Source organism: Temnothorax longispinosus, chromosome 10 (assembly GCF_030848805.1).
Source record: "Temnothorax longispinosus isolate EJ_2023e chromosome 10, Tlon_JGU_v1, whole genome shotgun sequence".
NCBI classification, from domain to species: Eukaryota; Metazoa; Arthropoda; class Insecta; order Hymenoptera; family Formicidae; genus Temnothorax; species Temnothorax longispinosus.
In genome coordinates this window covers 12,160,143-12,182,608 of record NC_092367.1, presented here as the reverse complement: position 1 = coordinate 12,182,608, position 22,466 = coordinate 12,160,143, and the positions used below count along the sequence as shown (strand labels likewise).

Sequence of the window (22,466 nt, the reverse complement as noted above, 5' to 3'; positions counted from 1 at the left end):
TGTGAGACTACGAAAATGGTAATTTTATCGTTAAAACAGACGACTCCAGCATCCTCTTAAAATTAAATATAATAAAAATATGGTTAAAAATATAGGATCAAAGTTACTTAAAATCTTATACATTAAATTTATACATTCTTTGAACTAAATTTAAAAACTAACAACTTTATACATATATACATTCTTTAAACTAATTTTATTCTTAGAGTACTTCTTGTTTAATTCCTCACGATCTCAAAAGATTTAATTGATTCCTTACGATAAAAACTATATTTAGAAGTATATTTCAAATTCTGCAGATATATACTCATTCTGAAATTCGAAACTAACCAGTCGGGATCGATTACTTCGCAAGTATATGATGAAATATTATTATACTTCTTATGAATATTATTGAAACCCTACTAGAAAATAAAACTTTATTATTGGATTTGACTCGGATTTTTAAATTGAACTTGATTCCATCGCTAATCATAAAAAGATTACAAAATATAAACATTACAGAAAATCATAAATAGATAAATATTGTTTTTTTAGTTTTTTACATATATACATATATATATTTTCACGTTTTCGAGATTTTTTCGCGTTATCCTTACAAAATGACCGACACAAATCTCGGTATCAAATGGTGATGAGTTACTTACCTGTGGCGGACTTTTTGTATTATCACAGCAGATGGAGCCGGACTGGCAGGTCGACGTTTTCGCTATAATCACATTCGGTCGCTCGCAGAAAGCTGCCATGAGAGTCAACAGGCAAAAACCAGGGCACGGCGGTAGCTTCGGTTGAGGAGCTTTCGTGGATGGCCGAATCGTCGTTGTCGTTTCCTAAGCAAAGCGATACTTACGCTGCTGCGAACAATTATGGGGTAATCTCGCCAAATTACAGTATCGCTTTCTTGAATTCATATAACACACTTTTCAGAATTTCTACATAAATTTCAGAATTTTTCACAATTTCTATGTAATTTTATAACTTTTTAGACCCAGATGTTTTATTTACGAATTGGAACACTTTTTAGAAATGCTGAAAAAGTGTACATTCTTTCTAGAATTCTTTATATACGCAAGTTCTGAAATATTCTAAAATTTCTCCTTCTATAATTTCCAGAAAAAAACAAAATCTGAATAAGTGTGAGGTACTTTTTTAGAAATCTTCATAAATTTAAGATATAAAAAATTCTTGAAAACATTAAGATATTATGAGAATTTTTTCACCGGGATTATAATCCTCTAAAAATAGCTTCGAGATAATCCTTTCGAGGCAAATCGACGCATTCACGAACGACAACATATCTTACATTAAAGCGAACGATTAAATATTAAATCTCATTACCGGTTTTTGCGATAGCGGTTCGCTGATACAGCAAACCGTCAACACGGAGTCGTCGGGGGGACAATCCGCGTCGACGTCGATATTCTCGCAGAAGAGGGCGGGTAACCCGCTCGTGCATTTTCCTTTGCACGGTTTGAACGGCACCGGCTTCGGCCTCGTCATCGTCGTTGCCGTTGATGGCTGCCTGGTAGCAGCCATCATTGTGGACGTCGTCGTCGTCATGGTCGTCATCGTCGTCGCAACCGCGGTGGCAGTTGCAGAGACGCTCGTCGACGTATTCGGCCGCGTCGTCGTCAACGGGAACGAAACCTTACTGGAGGCTCCGCCACCATTCTTCTCGTCATAACGGGAGGAGTTCAGGCGGTCGATCACCAGGAGCTCGGGTGGTGGAGAGTCCCCGAAGGCGTCCCTGGATACGCAGCACTTGTAGCCCGGCTTGCAGAGGGTATCTATCACCAGCACGGCATCGCAATAATCGGCGATTCTCGCAGCCATACAAATGCCCGAACAAGCTTTCGCTGAAAATGACCGTTACTGTTTCAACTTCGCTAATATAGTTAAACATATGCACGAAGTATACATTGTACCGACTTTTATTTTGACAATACAATATTAATTATACCAGAATATTCTTTATAATTGCAAGCAACAATGAGATAAATAGATACTTATTTTATGTTTATTATATATAAGTTATACCTCATAAGAGTAAGTTTTTCTCTAATTACTGACAGTTTAAACTTCGCATGTCAAATCAATTTGTATCTCTCAAACACTTCAACTGACAAATTTATGATTTTCATCAGCGTAAAGAAAAAAAGATTTGAACTACAAACTAATAAACAATGTTAATAATTAAAACGATGATACGACTAAAAGAAGCAAGTGTACTACAATGAAGAAATATATTTTACACAAAACATTTACATACTTAATGACTTGTCGCTCGTCTCGTTGTAGCTTTCCTGTAAAACAAAAAATATATATAAACTTAATTTTTAATGCTAATATAACAATTAAACGAGGAAAATATATTGTCATTGATTGAAAACTTCTGTTTCGATTTGACAAGAAAGCAGAAGGATGATTATCTTGATTTATACAAAGAATTTTTATAGTCACGATCTGGTTTATAATTCAAAATAATTATTTTCTCGACCCGCTGTAGATCTATCAACAATAACATATGTAGATATAAATTAATTAAAAGACGGCGATACGGAGTCAAGCGCGGTACGTGGTGCGCAACTAGAGAATTAATAGTTACAGAAGTAACGAATTACAATAATGTATATACGTATATATGTATTACGTATGCGCGCCGATTATTTGTCGGCAGTTTATTAAGTTGGAATATATGTATATTATACGTATATACATTGTAATTCGTTACTTCTGTAACTATTAATTCTCTAGTTGCGCACCACGTACCGCGCTTGACTCGTATCGCCGTCTTTTAATTAATTTATTGACATTTTCACGAGTCTAATGATATATTTGAAAATTTACGCAGGCTGAAACATGCGCTTGTTAAACTTATCAACGCGGTTATTGCGATAAATATTACCACATGCCTCGGTAGTCGAATTGGTACGACGCCCTTCACGGAATGAGGGAGGTTCCAGGTTCGAATCCTGGCTGAGGTAATATTTTTCGCAATAATTTCTTTACAGTTTTTTAAATAATTAAATCGTATAGATAAAATTCCGGGGAGGGAAGGGTATTAAAGTTCCAACGATCGATAGCTGTGTTTCAAGTCCGACAAATAATCGGCGCGCAGTTTATTAAGTTGGAATATATGTATATACGTATATATACATTGTAATTCGTTACTTCTGTAACTATTATAATTCTCTAGTTGCGCACGTACCGCGCTTGACTCGTATCGCCGTCTTTTAATTAATTTATTGACATTTTCACAAGTCTAATGATATATTTGAATATGTAGATATATATTAAATAATATACTAATATATGCAATGGGCTGTTTTATGATTATATAAAGTTATTCATCATAAGGGTAAGTTTTCCTCTAATCTAACCTAACCTAACAAATAACACTTTCCAAGTAATACACGCCGATTTTTCATCTTTTGGGGTGTGATTCAAGAACCCAAAAGATGATAAGTTATACCAAAAAAATTAGCTCAATATTGTTTAAATGACTTATACAAGATGCTCTCTTTTTAATGATGTAGGAAGGTGTGATCAAATATCTCGCAAAAATATATATAAATATATACTTTTTATCGCAGGATAATGAAACAAATCAGTTCCTATTATAAAATCTTATAATTTTATCGAAAAAGTTGGAGGCAATCTTATCGTGATGTTCAGAGGGGCTTTTCTAGGTCAAGCAAATGTCATCATCTTAAGTATGTCTATTGAAACCAAGCAACTTTTGTTTAAAAATTTTTTTCGCAAATGTGTTGTTTGAGAGATATTTGATCATACCTGTATCATTAAAAAGAGAACATCTTGTATATATAAGTCATCTAAACAATATTAAGCTAATTTTTTTGACATAAATTATCATCTTTTGAGTTCCTGAATCACACCCAAAAAAAAAAAATCGGCGTAGGTATATCACTTGGGAAGTGTTACTTAATTGTAACTTGTAAGTACTTGTAAGTACTATAATTATTATCTAAATACACTCACCCGCAAAAAAACGGGCCACTTGAAATCAGTGCTAAAAAGCACTAAATTCAAAGTTGCATATCTTTGTGAAAAATGATCGCAGAGTAATGCCTAAGAAAGCTTAAATCCTCAGTTTTTGAATGCTTCAAGGTTCGTTTCTCTGCGAAAATTTTACTACAAACGGCACTAATTTAAAGTGGACCTTCCAAAATTGAAGAATAGACTTCAACTTTCATAGCGTGGAGAACGAAATTTATTCTTCAAATTTTATCGATTGTATTGTAAAATTCAACATTTTCTCTTTAAAATGCTTTTTTAATCATTACGCTACCATTTTTTTTTCACTGAGTTATGATGACAATTTAAAATGAGCAGTGCATTTTCAGGTCTTTTCTCTAAAAATGTATCCTGCCGCCGATATCCGTATCTTTTGATTTGTTATGAAAACTGCTCCGTTGACAAAACAATGCAAATGACAAATTACGGTGTTCATACGGGAACGACAAACCGCGGGATACTTACCTCCGCTGTGACACACACACACACACACACACACACACACACACACACACACACACACACACACACACACACACACACACACACACACACACACACACACACGAAGTGTAAGTCCGACTGTGTAACCTTTCCGCAAAAGAAGATATAATTTTAATTTTTTCTCAAAATCGATCAAAGTTAAAGTATTATATGTTTGAAAAGCTCTCACATGTATGTACATCATTTAAAATGACAACCATCATTGTCTCATTGTCTGTACAAATTATAGTCGACCCAAGATGCCTCCATGTGGAGGTAGACGGTCACATTTACGCCTCGTGCATGTGTCTGTATGTGTATGGTGTGTATGTGTATGTGTGTGTGTATCACAGCGGAGATAAGTACCCCGCGGTTCGTCATTCCTGTATGAACATTTCAATTTGTCACTTGCACCATTTTGTCAACGGAACAATTTTTATAACAAATCAGAAGATATACGGATATTGACGGAAGAATACAGATTTTTAGAGAAAAAAACCTGAAAATGCACTACGCACTTTAAATTGTCATAACTCGATGAAAAAAATGGAAGCGTAATAATTAAAAAACTATTTTAAAGAGAAAATGTTATAGTTTTCGATACAATCGATGAAATTTAAAGAATAAATTTTATTCTCCACGTGCACGCTATAAAAGTTGGAGTTTATTCTTCAACTTTGCAACTTTAAATTAGTACCGTTTGTAGTAAAAATCTTCACAAAGAAACGAGCCTTGAAGCATCAAAAGGTTTCAAGCTTTAAAACGCTTTTTTAAACAAAACTCTGCGATCATTTTTCACAATATTTTTTACAATACTTTAAATTTGGCGCTTTTTAGTGCTGATTTTAAGTGGCCTGTTTTTTTTTGCGAGTGTGTGTGTGTGTGTGTGTGTGTGTGTGTGCGCGCGCGTGCAAGAGTGTGTGTGAGTGTACGTGTACGTGTGCGTGTGCGTGTGTGCGTGTACGTATATGCGCGCGCGCCTAATATACAACATATATAATAAGATATATACACTGCTAAAAAAAATTAGGGGATTACTTTTTCTCAGTGACTTTTTGCCCATTTTTAAACTGTAATTACTCAGCGAATATATAACATAATAAAAAAAGTTTTAAAAAAGGTTTTACATGGCAAACTCTCTACTATAAGGTGCTTTTGTTCAATTTTCACTCAGGTTAATACTCAAAGGCGTGGTTAGCTTTGTAAAAGGACGTATTTAAGATACCCAAGATCTTATGAAATTTGTAGTCTTTCACCGCCTAACAAAAAAATTGGCAAACATAATCATTGATATCATGCATCTTAAAGTATAGACTTTGCTCTTTTAAATGAAAAAAAAAACTTTGTCTACGCCGATTATTTAGCGAGATATCGCAATTTAAAGTAACCCCTGTTATTTTAGCACAGTACCGCCGGCATTTGCGTAACCTGATGTGCAGCACGGGGAGATTGCTCAGTCGGATTTTGCAAATCATAAATGTATGTGTATGTGAATGTGTATGTGTATGGAGTGTACATATGTATATGTGATTGAAGAGGCACTGCGTCAAATTTGGAATAAAATTTCTTAATCTGATGTAAAAAAATGTATCAACATGAGATCAAGATTGCGCAGGGTAATACGACGAAGAGATGACAACACTTCTTACTAAAAAAAACCTCTACATGTACACACATACATATGTACACTCCATACACATACACATACATTCATGATTTGCAAAATTCGACCGAGCAATCTCCCCATATGGTGCACATCAGGTTACGCAAATGCCGGCGGTACCGTGCTGAAATCATAAAAAAAACAGGGGTTACTTTAAATTGTGATATCTCGCTAAATAATCGGTGTAGGACAAAGTTTTTTTTTTATTTGAAAGGGTAAAGTCTGTACTTTGAGATGGTATCAATGATTATGTTCACCAATTTTTTTGTTAGGCGATGGAATACTGCAAATTTCAAGATTTTGGATATCTCATGCGTCGTTATACAAAGATGACCACGCCTTTGAGTATACTTTTTTTATGTTAATTATTCGCTGAGTAATTACAGTTTAAAAATGTGCAAAAATTTACTGAGAAAAAGTAATTTCTTAATTTTTTTTAGCAGTGTACATATGTATATATATATATATATATATATATATATATATATATATATATATATATATATATATATTATATATATAAACAAGATATATATATATATATATATATATATATATATATATATATATATATGTATATCTTGTTTTCTAGCAATAACTTTCTAGAGTAGTTTTCAGCCCAACTTATTTTCTCTAATACCAAATCTGCTGAACGTACCGGTGTAGTTTTTGCCGAAGAGACGGAAGTCGACGTGCTGAGCATCGTTGTAGTTGTCGGGGGCGTCGTAGAAATCGTCGTGGTCTTGACGACCGTCGTGGACGTGGTCGAAGTGGGCTCCTCGTCGTCGATCGCGTTTTCGGACGAGGTACTATTTATCGGATCCTGCAGGCAGCATCGCATACTCGCCGCAGGACATTGCACGTCCTCGAGGACATCGTCGCATATTATCGACGCCCACGCGTGCACGCATACTCCCGGACAGTCAGCAATTTTCGCCGTGCTCGTTAAAGAATTTAAGAAACCTGCGTACATAAATCATTCCTATATATATCTCGATCTATCATGACAAATTAAAATTGGCGTAATTTAAATTTAATACAATATCATATATTTTCTCTATGTACAAATATATAATATATAAATTTCTCAAAGTTGCATTACTTTATTAATTATAAAAAAAAAGAATAAATAGAAGTATTGTATTATAAAGAGATTCGTTATAAGAGCTATGAAGGTATTACAAGTGTTGGCGGTGATCGAATTATAACGGTCCCAAATTCTGAATCAGTTAGACCCCGATCCTGAGGAAAGAAAGAAGGGAAATTTAATCGATTCGAGTATGCCGAGAAACGCGGGTTGGGACAAGGCCCGGTGCGTCGACCGCGGAGGTGTTACCTCACAATCTCGCGGCGGCGAGATTAGAGGAAAGCCTCTTACAAAATTACAACTGTCACCGCTGCCGCTGTCATCATTAATTGTAACTGTATATCGCTTAGGGTGACGCAGTAGGGGCATCGTCAGCGAACAGCAGGAATTCCTGCATACATAATTTTACCGGCGAGACCACCTTTACGAAAGTGGTCAAGGATGACCGAGCTTGATCTTAACAGACGTGGGAAGCAAGCTAATGACCTGGGTACCACTTCGCTATTATCGAAGACCTCTCCGGCGGAACCGGAGAGTTTACATCAGATTATATTCTATTTTTCTATTATATATTCCATGAGATCGATATTATGTAAAAAAATAATTGGTAATTTTTAGAAAGGTGAGAAATTTGAAACAATATAATGTAAAGTCAATTCCAAATTTCCATAAAATTAGAAGAAAAATTTAATGATTTTATATCTAAAAAAAAGAGACACTCGCGATCTTCTAATAATACTCATGATTACCCATCATTTCATGATGGAAATAAGAATTATATTTGTCTTTCTATACATTTTTAAGATCAGACATTTTTTTAACGTATACAATTGTTCTTATCCACATGAGTCTTTAATATAGCGAAGAAAACCGAGACATTATATTAATAGTTAATTATTAGTTAGGGAAAATGTCTCTTAGAATTCACGAATATAAAGAAGCGTTCCAATATGTATAAAAAATTTTACAAAATTTTCTAAAACATAATATTAAAATTATTATAGGACTGAAAAATTCTGAAGTTTAGGCATATAGAAATTCTAAACAATTATGTAAAGAATTCTAAGATAAATTTTCACCAAGGCATTTATTTAATTCTCCTACATTTATATAATATTGACCGCTATTTTATATACGCTAAGTATATATATATATATATATATATATATATATATATTATTTTATGCGCTTGCAACTTTCGAAATCAATCGCATCCAATTCAACGAGCGCACAGGGAGGAGTCTGATGACTAAATCGTGCGGGTGTTTCGCACCGCCGCGGTGCCGTGTGTTAACGATGGCATCGATTATGGATGAAAGTTTAAGCGAAGTACCGCAATTCGTCACGCCGCCGCCGGGTCCCGCCAAGAAATTCGCACGATGATATTATACTCGACTCCCCCAGCTGGTTTCACTTTGGCAATCATAACGGACCAAACAAACATAACGGTAGTTAATGAGCTGCTCGACTCAAGCCGCGTATATAGCTGTCTTCGGCGTCGCACGTGTTTCGTCTAACGCTGCAATTCGATTTCGGATTCGTTGAATGATTACGCAGTAAAGTCCGTGAACGCAAATACCGATTCCATGAGCTACAGTCTTAGAAGACACTTTTATTATCAATGAGACACTAAGAAACATTCGTTTTAGTTTACACGTTTATCCTATTGACTATAATTAATATAACTTTTGAGAATTTCTGCAGAAATAAAAAAAATAAAAAGAAAAAACAGAATAAAAAGGTACTGGTATCCTGGTAAAACACTTTTCATATAAAAAATATATATAATACATTACATATATTTTTATATAAAAATCGACATATTATATATTATAAATATATACCTACAATATATTAATATAGATTTTTCCTCTTGTATAATTCTTTTTTCGTATACATAAGGAAAAATAATAAAAAATTAAAAATAATTAAAAGAATAATTTTTTTGCATCGTTTTTCTATATAAAGAATAAAGTATAAAGAAATAAAAAAAAATGCTCATATTTAATCATATCTAAATGTAATAATTGCATGTAAAATATGATTATATGTAATTATATACAGAATATTGTATAATCTAATCACAATTTTTGTAAAAAATTTTGTAAACTTTTTGTAAAAAAACAATGCAAAAGTTATTTTCCTAGTTATTTTTTGTTTAGTCTTCTTATTATTTTTCTTATATATGCGGACAGAGATTATACAAAAGAAATAAAACATATATGGACATATTATGTACAATAATTATATACATTTATATGTTTGTATGTACCTAAACAATTTTTTACGTTTTTGTTTTCAAAACAACAGTTATAAAGAAACAGAATTCTGATTGTCCGCAGGTCTTGAATAAAAAAAGATACTATTATTTTTAAGAGAGACTCATTCAATGTTAAATAATTGAGTCTCAAACTAAAAATCAAAAAACATACCTGCGAAACGTATATAAAACATAAAAAATATATATATATAGTATATAGAATAAGGTACAGTATTTCTAAACTCCGCAAAAACTCATCCAATTTTTGAAACCGTCAATATTTAATTGCGTTTTTTATTGAAAGTGGATAATATCAGAATTGAATAATATTTATATCTAAAAAATATCTAATGTTTTATGACCAGTTGGTATAATATGTATGTACTGACTGTTAATTAAAATAATCTGAAAAAGTCTAAAATAAAGAAATATGCAAAAAAAATTAAAAAGAAGTACACATGCGGCATGTAGGCTTTTACGAAAAAAAGCTTGCCTCTGAATAAATTTATTATTTATATCCATGTTATAATTTGTCATTATTAACTTCATAAAAATATATAATTTATTTCGTGCAAAAATTTTATTAAAAATATATGCAAATAAAATGTAGGTATATGTAGGTTTTGACTGATTTTTTACGAATTTGGAAATACTGGTGTACTATTAAGTCAAGATTCCGTTATTACTGGTCCGTAAAATTACGTTGTATTTTCAACGTCACGCGCGAGCTTAATTAGGAACGCGCGTCTTAATTAGGATCGGTTTCTGCAATTTTCGATAAATCTTTTGCTCGCCGTATCTCACACAGGAAATCCGTACACTTTTAAGACATTGATTTTCCATTACTTTAAGGTGACCGATTGCACGATGATGTGATTCGATCTTTCACATAATTCAATTAATTCTGCTCGATTCAAAAAGTTCTTATATCATGCTTTTAACGATAAATATTTGATCATAATTTCGTGCCTTCGTAATTAATACTTGAAGAATAAATAATAAAATTTAGTGGCCCTTAAGAATCCTCCAATGGGACGTAAAATTATTCGATATTTTGATAAACTCAAAGCGATACAATCAATTAGAGAGAAAAATGCCATTTACAGTCTGGACTGAATTTTATATTTTTTTTTGTAGCCTAATAATAATATTGTGTGAATTTCATATACTTTTTTTAAAGTAAACTGCGCGCCCCGAGTTTTTGTCGATCTTTAAAACATCATTATCAAATCACAAGATGCTTATTAGCATCAATTTAAATCGATTATCGATTTAAGTATGTGGATTTACTGTTCCAACCAGGAGCTGTTTTAAACGCCGCTAAAAAATCGGCGCGCAGTTTACTGAGTTTGGAAAAAGTATATAAAATTCACATAATATTATTATTATAGGCTATCAAAAGATCCAGTCCGGACCATAAATAGCGTTTTTCTCTCTAACTGATGTATAATGGTATATCATAACGGTCGTGCTTCACTTATCAAAGCAATACATTGCGTTTATGAGAATCAGGACTTTCGATACAGTATAGTACCCTAGAAAACATTACAATGTATCGCCTTCCTGTCCGAAGTGAAGAAGGCAATGACTAATTTTGCTTATTGTAATAATAACGGTAGCAAAAAATCAGGCTGACCGGAAGTCCGCCTCTGCGAACAATAAACAAATCGAGTAAAAAGATAATGTCAGCCTAGAACGTGGAACGAAGACGAGTGCATCGCTTCCTAGTTTTTAAGCTCACAAGCGGCCTTGTTACTTTTGTTACCGCCAGTGAATCGACCATCATCCGCATAGCGCTATACGCAACTTCTAAAAGTAGAACAGTCGCATCCTTCCAGATTCTACCTATAAAAGCGTGCGCCGCATACAGTCGGCGCACGCGAATTTCTATTTCTCGAAGCCGCTACCGGGTAACTTTTTGTCGGCCGTATATTACGTGCGTCGCATAGGTACGCAAAAATCATGCCGCTCATCACGAGCCGTCAGGAAAGAGACAAAATCGGTTCAATACAGACACAGTTCTGACCTAAACATCCATCTCAATTAACTAACGATACGGTATTACTTGCACGTTCGTATATTGCACAAGTATTGTACATCAAATAATACCGAATATATATATTTAGGCCGTTCCAGAAACTAGCATCATATGTTGATCGTTTAATAATAAATAACTGACACAATTAAAGTTCATAATTATTTCTTTTTCGTGTAAATTTATGACAATAACTTTTTTAGGAATGCTATAAGAGAATTTTACATAAGTGTAACAATGAAAAGATACTTACGGATGTATATATAAGCGAATAATAAAATATCTGTATGATTATCACATTTCTTTTTGGGGACGGTGCATTTTATTAAACGTAACAGTCGTAAGCTTTCATAAGCTGAACGTCAATTTTGCTCCCATCTCCCATCTTTCAGTCATTCACGGTATATGATTATAAGTTGTAAAAAATCATAAACTTGTACGCGGTAAAACTTTTCTGATGGAAGTTTCAAGAAGCTCCCATCTCATCTCTTCATCAATTTCGCGTTGCCAATACTATCCTTTTGATTATTATATTATAGTATTCTTTTCTACGAGTATTGGTTTTATTAAATCTCTTCAGTAATACATCAAACAAGTTTTTCAACGACATGGATCGATAGAAAACCGAGCCAAATCATGAACTTTATCGTTCTCTGACAAATGTCTTCCTCTACAAACTTTGACTGAGGATGTCACAGTATCATGCCTCCCACGCAATGTCTCAGTCAGTTGCGAATCGCGATTCTTACCTGACAGGAAAGTACTAGCCAAGGAATCATCATCCTGCGCGCCAACTAACCCGATGAGCGCGAGCAAAAGGACGATGCCCCCGGGGGCAGCTCTCAATATCATCTTCAGCCTCCCTCTAGCCGTCTCCGTTTGTTTCTTCGATCGGGAGAAACAATGAAAAAAGAAAGAGAAAAAAAGAGAGAGAAAGAAAGAAGGAAATTGTCTCCAAGAGGTGCACTGTCTTATTCGCGTGGTCTCGATCACGTGCGTGTCAAACTGCCTCTCTTCACCGTCGGGAGAGTTCAACGATGTTGCGTTCACGTTCACAATGTTGCGTTGTACGAACCCACATCGCCTGCCTCGGCTCGTTTGACGGGCACCAACTGGGTAGAGATCAGGGCCTACTTGTGGGTCAGGGTGTGCGGATCCCCACCTCCATGTGGTGGCGGCCCGAGAACTCCGAGAAGGTGAGAGAAACAAAGAGGAAGAAAAAGAAAGAAGGAAACGAGACGAGATGACGGTCGACCGGCTTTGTGAACGTTATCCGGAGGGGATAGGGTTGTTGACAGGGGCGGTGCTAGCTACTTCGGTTGCTTTTTTCGTTCCTACAAAACACGGGTGAAATCAACAATTTAGATTATCGCACGGAATAAGTGACGCTTACGAAGAAAAAAATTTAATCAATATCTTAATTAATCTAATCAATTAGTACACTATTTACCAAAATTCTAAAGTGTACTTGTGAAATACATATTAAGAAATGTCATTTTGAAAGCAATACCGATTGCGCCTGCATTATTCGCAATATATAAGACGTCCTTTTTAAAATTTCCATCCCTGTAATAAATAATTTTATTCACGACTCGAGTCAGAAGAGTTTAAGATGGATATCTAATCGGGCAATCCGTCCCTGCTTTCTTCGGTATGCATTCTTCGTTTCTTCCTCGATAACTGATTATCTAGGTATCTCTCTTGGATGCGCTACGTACTCGGCATAGTCTCGGTCCATGCTCGTCTTCTCCTCTTGATCCTCACGCTCTCCTCCGCGCGGCCGGATCTCACTCTTTTTTCTATTTTCCTCCAGTTTTACGCTCTTCTTCCTCTTTCCCTCTCCGTCCTGTTCTCCTTTCTAGCCGCTCTTCCGTCGTTTCCCTCTTTCCTTTCCATACACGTGCACCGTGTGCGCTTGTAATACGTATACACGCTGCGCATGCACGGGTATGTGTACGACGCGTATGCGTGTGTGCCCGTGTGCGACTAGCGGTACTTCACCCGTAAATGTACAAGATACCGTACGATATTTTCCTCCAGAATTAATCGCACTTTGCACACAAGGTGGCATCGTCCCACGACTATAGCACAAATTCCTGATAGAATTCCATAAGAACTGTCTGGACGTAATGACTGTTAAATTAACGGACGTAAAATTTATCGCACTACATGTCGATTCACGCCTATGCTTAAAGCATTAATCGACTAAAACTATCTCGTACTGACAAAAAGATAATGAAAATTATTGAAAGAGAGAGGCATTCTTCACAGCTCATTTTGGAAGGGATAGATATATAAATCTAACTAAAAATAACACATGTATCAAAATTTAGCTTATTCGTGATATATAACATATTTTGTCAATGAATTTGTTTTTTACATACGTATAAATTCGTGTTTGTTCCTTTTTCAATTTGCATAAATCACGTGAAGCTCTTTTCAAGAGTATCTCATTGCACAGAACAAAAAATTTGAAAAAAATATTGATGTATAATGTATTTAATATATTATACATATTATAATATATATCTTATATGTATATATACAGGTATATGCAAGGTGTAACATAAATGTGTGTAAACCGCTACTTCAGAGGTACATTTTACTCATCAAAATGAGCAAAAAAGTTCGTATAAGATATAAATGTATATCCAAAAATGCATCGTTACAGTGGCCTAGTTTACACCGACCTCTTGATACGCGTATCAAATAGTACAATATATTTGAACTGATCAGCCAATAATCAGACTTATTATTTACTAGTTATTTGTTTTTCGGGACATCTAAAATAAATTGTCTACTCCTGGCCTGTTGACAACATTAATAATCTTTGTCAGTGTATTGAAAACGGGTTCAATGGAATACGACTGTAAAACATTGCGTGTTTGTGAAAGGGTGAGAAGATCGCTAATAAAGGAAGGCTCAGAACTGAACTCCGCCCATTTTGATGAAACTTAGCAGGATTACAGAGAAAGTTCCCCTGAATGTAATAGTACCCTTATTTGAGTGTAAACGGTCAATTGTTTCCGAGATATTTTAGTGGTGTCTTTAGACCAGAGCTTGTTAGGATACTCACAGACGAGTATTTGTGGTGTAATGGATATGGTAACTGCCTCATAATTATTTTATTTATATGTTCTTTTATAAAGTGTAACTATAATATATATATATATATATATATATATATATAAATAACATATAAATAAAATAATTAATATATATATATATATATATAATTTATGTAATACGTAATACAAATTTTTATATTAAAATTCTTTTATTTTTTATATCAACAATAATTATTTTTGTCATAAAACATTATATAAAAAAAATTAATTGTGGGATTTAAACTCAAGTCTACAAATGGAGGGGTAAAAACCATAGTAGTGCAAGTCAAATTTTTAAAAATATTTTCTCGTGTGCATAGATGCAATCTGTACAATATATAAATTGCATCTATGCACACGAGAAAATATTTTTAAAAATTTGACTTGCATTACTATGGTTTTTACCCCTCCAAATTATGAGGCAGTTAACATACGCCACAAATACTTGCTTATAAGTGTCCTAATAAACTTTACTCTAAAGACATCACTAAATTTATTAATAAAATATCTCAGAAACGCTTGACCGTCTGCACCTAAATAGGGGTACTATTACATTCGAGGAAACTTTGTCTGTAATCCTGCCAAGTTTCATCAAAACCAGCGGAATTCAGTTCTGAGTCTTCCCTTGTTAACAATCTTCTTACCCTTTCTCCCGACGTTTTGCGTATTTCATTGAACCCGTTTTCAATGCACTGATAAAGATTATTAATGTTGTTAACAGGCCGGGAGTAAACAATTTGTTTTAGATATTCCCAAAAACATAAAAACACACCAGGAAACCACTGATATCCATCTAATCTAAATGGTGCCCATCCTTCGTGTCTCTTTAAACATGACTGTAACAATACATTTTTGGACATACATTTATATGAACTTTTTTACTTATTTAGACGAGTAGAATCCACCCATGAAGTAGCAGCCTACATTTATGATGCACTCTGTATATGTATATATATACACACATATATATTATATATATATATATATATATATATATATATATATAATGTGTGTGTGCCTGCGCGTGTATGTATACACACACATTATAATATAAAAATAGGTAGAATTTTCGTATTACTCTATCATTGAAAATAAATAGAATATATTGTAATAATTGAACAAAAAATATAATATATAATTTAAGACAACCCCAGGTGAGCCGGATCGATAAGAGTAAATTTTTCGATGCATTCAATTAACCATATCAACGGCAGACTCTTAATATGCGGCATCTTGTACCTAACACGAGGTTCACCTTTACCTGGCATATATATAATATAATGCGTACATTTGTGCAAAGGATGAGATAAGTCATTCGCAGCGTGAAAAGGTATCACTTGCGACATATCTTTCAAGTCTTCCGGATCTGGTTCTCTAGTGAGCACCGTTCCTTCTCCTTCTTTCACAAGTCTCACCAGATCGTCTTTCGTAAATCGCACATCACCGATAGAATAAATCATATTCGCTTGCAAAATAAAATAAAAAAAACAATTGTTGAACAGGCGTGGATTTTTACATTCCGCGTTTCGTCTCGCTTTCTTTGGGATGCCGTAAGTGGGTGCGCCGTTAACTTCGAACAATTCGAGATCCACATTAGCTACTTCATCCATGTCTGCTGCTAGTTGAATCCCTTTAAATAAATCGCACAATTTAATGTTGATTTGTTCCTATACATATTAATTTTGTATAGCTTAAATTTTTATTTAAATATAACAATTTTACTGTATTAGACTATTAATATATTTGTTAAGCAAACAACTGGACATTCACAGCATAAAGAATCATCATAAACATGTAATAATATTTCATCTTACATTCACTATTGAGAAGCCAACTTCCATAGATAATTGTGAACAGAACATCAAGTGTTAATTTTGTAATATTTTGCTCATTCACCTCTACTATAACGTGTGTAACAGTTGGTCTAGAATACAAAAGTTGATTATATCATATTATTGTACATTAACTTCAAAGAGAAAAACAATAAAAAAATACAAAAAAATAGACTATACCTATATGTTGTCAAAATTTTGAATCTATGTCTCGCAGCCACGAGACCAAGCAATTTCTGATTTTCATGTTTTAAATTTGACGCGAGAATCACAAATTTGTCACATGTACGAGTAGATGTATCTAGCATTTGATTGAGGTCCGATACCTTTTCAGACGGGGTGTTTGGTAAATCCATCAGAAGCTCTCGCATCTCTTCGGATTTACAGTAATCTCTGCATGGTCAAATCAAGATTATGTAACAAAGCTGTCTTTAAAATATTCTTTGTCGTAACAATAAAGTGTACACGTACATAGGTTTTTTGCCATGCTGATCATATTGGTTTCTGTCAGCATTGTGACGCAATAACAACTTGGCTTCTTCAATTCTGTTACATTTAATAGCTTCGTGTAGTGGTCTTCGATTCTTGTAACCTGATATATCAGGTGATGCTCCACAATTCAGTAATAGTTCACATATTTCAGTATATCCAAAACTAACCGTTTCTTGCTAAAATGATTATACAGAACAATAGCAATTCAAACTTGATGAGATAGGGTGCGTTCCGTTTCACGCATGATGTGTGAAGTGGAATGCACCCATAGTGCAAAAATATATATTTTTTAAAGGAAACCGTAAAAAACATTGATAGAATTCCTTTACCAGTGGTGTCCAACCAGCATTATCTTTTGTATTAGGATTTGCACCAGCCAACAAGAGATGTTTCACTTGTTCGGCATTTCCCTGCAAAATAATCATTTCTTGAAACGTTTAAAAATGGTTATTTTTAAATTTATGTTTGACATGTAATTTAATTTAGATAGAATACAATAGTCATTTTAAACTAAATAAGGGATATATTACTGTTTGATGTCTATACCTTCAAGCATGCGGTGTGTAATTGTGTTTCACCTTTGGGATTTGTTTTATTTATATTCTTCTTACGTATATAATCCTGCTTCCTTGGTGTATGAAGTACTGTGGATATCGTATTGTCCAATGACGTATTGGATGTGTCTGTAATATTGTCCCATACATCTCTAAAATGGCAATTTATTTTTATTACTCTATTACTTATAATATACATATATTATTTATATACATTCAAAAAGACGTCCAAATTTCTAGGGGTAATCAAAGAGACCAAAACTAATGTTTTTTTGTTAAATAACAATGGATCTGAAACTAACATTGAGCGACTTGTGAATCTACACAGGTAAAATAAGAGATTGGAAAAGGTTATTATAGGTGTGATTGAGAATTACTTTATTATGACAATAAATAAGCTAATCGGGGCAATACAGAGACTAAAAAATATGATACTAAAAAAATAATACCTTCTCCAATCTCTTATTTTATCTGCGCAAGTTCACAAGTCGCTCAATGTTTCAGACCCATGGTTATTTAACAAAAAAAAAACACTTGTTTTGGTCTCTTCTATTATCCCTAAAAGTTTGTATGTCAAATTTTTGAACACTCTCTGTAATTGTATTCAAAAAAAGAACATCTAATCTAACCTCTTCTGAATAATTTCTGCAATAAGATCGCAATTCTGTACAAGATTGGATATTAAATGATCAGGCTTTATTTCCTTTGGCTGCACTGGTACATCGCATTTGACACATTTTGTTGCAGACTTAATACAATCATGACAAAAGAAATGGCCACAATTTGTGAGCCTTACAGGAGACACTGGTTTGGACCCGCTACATAAAAAGAATTTTTATGTTATAAACATATAATACATATAAGCATAAAAGTACAGTATATATGTATATATATATATATATATATATATATATATATATATATATATATATGAGTTTACAAGTATAAAATAATGATATATAACAACAAAATCTTAAGGACCGTCTATAATAGCCGTAAAAGTATGCAGTAAGACGTAAGCAGTAAACTACTGACTAGTGGGATTTTACAATTCAAGAATAATCGACTGTGGTTGGTTCAATAGGTTACTGTTTACGTCTTACTGCTCCCGTGTTCCTTTTTTACTGGCAGTGCTGAAAATATATAGTTTTCGTCACGTAACTATAGATTTTCAGTACTAGCAGTGAATAAAGGAACACAGCCTGCATACTCTTACGGCTATTGTAGACGGTCCTTTAACAATTACCATTTTCCACAAACAAGAACGTTTGCAAAATCTTGCAACGCACTAGCAGTATTCGTCCATGAAATCTCCATGTTCGCAAGTTGATTTTCCAAATATTTGATGTAATGTATCCACGAATAGGCAAACGCACACAATTAAAACGCCCTGTTAAAATATTAAATTTTATCTGCAAATATAACACGATGTTAACCTTCTTCTATTAACTTCATGGAGATTTCTCTCCATCCGCCCACCAAAATAAAATGACGACAAGTGAGATATATCGATGTTAGGAAACATCGATAAACTACGATACATTTACGCATTGAATCGATATTTTCCTATCGATAGCTTGTCCTCAATCGAAAAATCGCATCGTGTGTGCCTTCTTTCATCTTTATTGATTTTATTCACGTTCTCCACCTTGACGGCTTGACAGGAGCAATTTGCGCATCATATGATTTCTACAACGTCTAGTTTGTTATGACACTGTTCATCGTTTTTTATCGCGACGCATTTTGGTTTTCCGCCGTCAAAGAGCGGAAACACGATGGTAGAGGAGGTCGTTAATTCCACCGTCAGGACGAAAGTAAAACGATGAGATTGCGCATAGACGAAATCTTCTTGGTTTCTTCGACATACTGTAAGTTGTCACTGCATTTTTCAGAGTAAGACAACCCGGCCACGTCCGATATACCTGTGGAACGTGCTAGACGTGCAGAAGTGGCTTAGACGACACTGCAGTGACTACTATCAGCTGTACTACGAGAATTTTCTGCACGTAAGTGGCCTCTTACTTATGTTGGATGTCTTTTCCAAATTCCACCTCTGATCCTGTTGCTCCTTGCAATCACAAGGATTTGCACACGATATTAAAGCCTGATCTACAATGTGCTCTTTGCTTTCTGTTTTTTGCTCTTAACCTCTTTGCGACTATCTCGTATTTCGCAATTCCATCGCGTAACGTGATGTTTCTTGTCTCTTCTGAAGTTCGTCAATTTTTATCTTAGGCGACAGAGAACAAAAAACATCGCGTTACGCGACGCAATTGCGAAATACGGGATAGTCGCAAACAGGTTAAGAGCAAAAAACAGGAAGCAAAGAGCACATTGTAGATCAGGCTTAACTCTCCATCTGTATATATGAGTCTACGGCGTCCGAGCCAAAATAATATCTGCTCGTAATTGTAAAACTTGCAAGCCTGCCAGAAAATGTCAAATCAAAATGACTATAAAATCGTCAACTATAATATAGACGGATGTTTTGTGATTTTTTCAGATTTTTTTTTAATACTTTAAGATAAGAAAAAATAACGTCAAACGTGACAGACCACGTATACACTCCGAGGATGCAGAAAAGACGTATACAGATGGAGGGTTAATTCCACGTTGCTAATTGTACAGCAAGATTTTTTTTGTCAAAGAGAATTATACGTACTTAGTGTAACAATTTTTGTGTCTTTTAAGCATGACATTACGGGAAAGACATTGTTAAGGATAAATGAGAATAGCTTGAGACGGATCGGTATCGATAATGAACAGCACAGGATGGACATATGGAGGGAGATTATGAAACTGCATCTGAAAACAGACATGCTAGAGATTAAGGACATTGAGCGACGTAATACGAAGCTTGACTGATTGTGAGCCATAAACCTATTATTACGCAGCTACATCTTTTTTAATATATATTGTTGCCTATGGTACATATATTGTATATATACATATGTATATAATATTTAATATATTTATTAAATAATATTTATCTTAGAAACATGTAATTTTCATTGTGTAACTTATAAGAATAAAACAGATTGAATCGGATATTGCTTGTATTTTTTAATACAATAATATTTATTTCATGAACAGAAGATTTATTAATTTCGTCAAACAGGCAGGATGAATGCAAAAGTAGGTTATTTCAATAAGATTATAAATATAATATTTTCTACTCGAAATATGCTATTTGTGTGGAAAAATGTACTATGTTCCAATATTTGAGGATAATTATATATTCACAAAAAAATAAGTGTATGTATGTACATGTTCATCGATTGTTGTAAGTTGAAAAATTATACGACACTTTGTACACTTTTAAACTTGTAAATTTATCACATAAGTATATGAATAATAACATTGCTTTCTTAGTGCAAGCAACGCGAACAGACCCTATGCTAGCTTTCACTGAAGAACCTCATAGAGATCCTTTACGAGCTGTGACGTCACGCAAATTAAATTTTGTCCTCTTTTTCAAAACTCTTCAAAATCGGTCAATTATAACTGTCTCTGTCGTAAACCTTACACTTTCGTATTAATATTAACCTTCGCTATGATTCACCAAGACGTTGCAGCCGCCCCTTACCATGCTATGATTCACCAAGACGTCGCAGTCACCTACAATGCAATCGATAATTTAAAAACACGCCTCGGCTGTACCAACCAGAATGCCGGCAGGAATCAAAGGATCTCGGTGAAGAAGCGTCCGACTGATAGCACGAGAAAAATAACATATTTACCAGTCGAGAGCTAATGCAATATGACTCAAGTGCGTCCTTTGACTCCCTCCAAAGCGTCCTTAGAACCTTCTAGAAGGAATTAATTCTAACCAATGGAAGCCATAGAAGCCTCCCATAATTACCATCTCTATTCGTTCATTAGCAAATCAGAACACGACAAATTCAGCCAGCATTCAAATTGGCCACTATAAAAAATACGTACTCAGTCGGAGCGAAGCTCATTACGCATTATGCTCATTGTCTTTATTAATTAATTGTCGAATCATTAAGTATCGACTCTTGTCTCTTAAACTAACGTCAGTGGACTTTTCATCTCGAAACTGTTCCGGCTGACTGACGAGTTTGAGCCCTTCCGTTCTCGAGGGTTGATTGACGCATTAGGAGGCGCTCCTTCAGTAAAAGCCAGCGTGATAAAAGTAAGTCTAATTTTAATAATCAAGCGAAACTTGTATTCCTTACCCCTATTTTGTGGAGACTGTACCAACAACAGATTTTGAATTAATAAATTCAGTATTAATCTTTATATTCGCAAGTAATATAAATCACCCCTTTTTCCGTTCCTCCCTTATCTACTACAAAAAAAATAACATTGTGCAACGAGTAAATTCAATAACAATTTATTCCTCAAAATCCCGTGTCACAAAACAACAGCCGGTTCCCGGCTACAAAATAAAGATACAAATAAATGTTCCCAATTGCTCCTGTGGGATACACCATTATTGTAGAATAAGATTCTCTTTCCCCTTTCCACGCACCTCAACAAAGTTAGCCCCCCAAGTGGATTATTGATATATTTTTTTTTACCAATCGTTTGGTGGTTGATTGGTAGTATTTGGTACCGTATTCAAAACGTTCGGTAGTTTCTCGTTTTTCTAGGAAATCAAAAACAAATTTTTGATCTTCTTTTAGCCCCCCCACTTTGACTGTGGTAGTTTTTTTTTTTTATCGATTGGCGATTGATTGGCAATGTTTGGTACCGCATTGAAACCTTTTGGTAGTTTCGCGTTTTAAAAAGAAAGAATTAATTGTCAACAAATTTTTAACCTTCTTTAGCGCCTACACTTTGACTGTTGGGAATTTTAAATTTATTTTTTACCAATCGTTTAGTGGTTGATTGGTAATGTTAAGAGCTGTAAGTTATTGAAAATTTTATTTTAACATTCCAGTTATGTATGTAC

The 22,466-nt window shown here is 34.2% G+C and overlaps 3 protein-coding genes and 2 long non-coding RNA genes across 6 annotated transcripts in view; 2 read left to right on the top strand and 3 right to left on the bottom strand.

The window, feature by feature from the left end:
• Positions 1-1,493, top strand: part of LOC139820554 (uncharacterized) — a 3,861-nt gene extending 2,368 nt beyond the window's left edge. Inside the window, exons 2-3 of the long non-coding RNA XR_011734009.1 lie at positions 676-871; positions 1,354-1,493. This is a non-coding gene — a long non-coding RNA (uncharacterized lncRNA). The remainder of the gene's footprint in view (positions 1-675; positions 872-1,353) is intronic.
• Positions 1-13,723, bottom strand: part of Mas (trypsin-like serine protease domain-containing protein masquerade) — a 52,810-nt gene extending 39,087 nt beyond the window's left edge. For both annotated transcript variants that reach the window (XM_071790909.1, XM_071790910.1), the window contains exons 1-5: positions 12,313-13,723; positions 6,840-7,144; positions 2,270-2,303; positions 1,339-1,856; positions 648-830 (exon numbers count right to left, since the gene is read on the bottom strand). In XM_071790909.1, coding sequence (XP_071647010.1) covers positions 648-830; positions 1,339-1,856; positions 2,270-2,303; positions 6,840-7,144; positions 12,313-12,415 — 1,143 coding nt within the window. In that variant the 5' untranslated portion in view covers positions 12,416-13,723. The remainder of the gene's footprint in view (positions 1-647; positions 831-1,338; positions 1,857-2,269; positions 2,304-6,839; positions 7,145-12,312) is intronic.
• A 151-nt stretch (positions 13,724-13,874) lies between these two features.
• Positions 13,875-19,041, bottom strand: LOC139820541 (BRCA1-associated RING domain protein 1). Its single transcript, XM_071790918.1, has 8 exons — positions 18,795-19,041; positions 18,178-18,366; positions 17,541-17,700; positions 17,324-17,404; positions 16,974-17,170; positions 16,683-16,895; positions 16,485-16,594; positions 13,875-16,300 (listed from the first exon to the last, which is right to left on the bottom strand). The coding sequence occupies exons 1-8, from the start codon at positions 18,863-18,865 to the stop codon at positions 15,810-15,812; spliced, it is 1,512 nt and encodes a 503-aa protein (XP_071647019.1). The 5' UTR covers positions 18,866-19,041; the 3' UTR covers positions 13,875-15,809.
• A 102-nt stretch (positions 19,042-19,143) lies between these two features.
• Ave (Protein aveugle) lies at positions 19,144-20,596 on the top strand. Its single transcript, XM_071790925.1, has 3 exons — positions 19,144-19,362; positions 19,441-19,554; positions 20,240-20,596. The coding sequence occupies exons 1-3, from the start codon at positions 19,324-19,326 to the stop codon at positions 20,411-20,413; spliced, it is 327 nt and encodes a 108-aa protein (XP_071647026.1). The 5' UTR covers positions 19,144-19,323; the 3' UTR covers positions 20,414-20,596.
• Positions 20,597-21,562: 966 nt separating this feature from the next.
• LOC139820548 (uncharacterized) lies at positions 21,563-22,460 on the bottom strand. Its single transcript, XR_011734002.1, has 2 exons — positions 21,748-22,460; positions 21,563-21,678 (listed from the first exon to the last, which is right to left on the bottom strand). It is a non-coding gene; the product is annotated as an uncharacterized lncRNA (long non-coding RNA).
• Between the last annotated feature and the right edge of the window lie 6 nt (positions 22,461-22,466).

Excerpts from the sequence above, each read along its gene's own strand:
- LOC139820541 (XM_071790918.1), bottom strand. The coding sequence starts at position 18,865 with ATGGAGATTTCATGGACGAATACTGCTAGTGCGTTGCAAGATTTTGCA. Across the intron at positions 16,896-16,973 it reads CAGCATGGCAAAAAACCTAT|AGATTACTGTAAATCCGAAG; the intron begins GTACGTGTACAC and ends TTGACCATGCAG. Across the intron at positions 16,301-16,484 it reads TTGGCTTCTCAATAGTGAAT|GGATTCAACTAGCAGCAGAC; the intron begins GTAAGATGAAAT and ends ATTTATTTAAAG.
- Ave (XM_071790925.1), top strand. The coding sequence starts at position 19,324 with ATGGTAGAGGAGGTCGTTAATTCCACCGTCAGGACGAAA. Across the intron at positions 19,363-19,440 it reads ATTCCACCGTCAGGACGAAA|AGTAAGACAACCCGGCCACG; the intron begins GTAAAACGATGA and ends TGCATTTTTCAG. Across the intron at positions 19,555-20,239 it reads ACTACGAGAATTTTCTGCAC|CATGACATTACGGGAAAGAC; the intron begins GTAAGTGGCCTC and ends GTGTCTTTTAAG.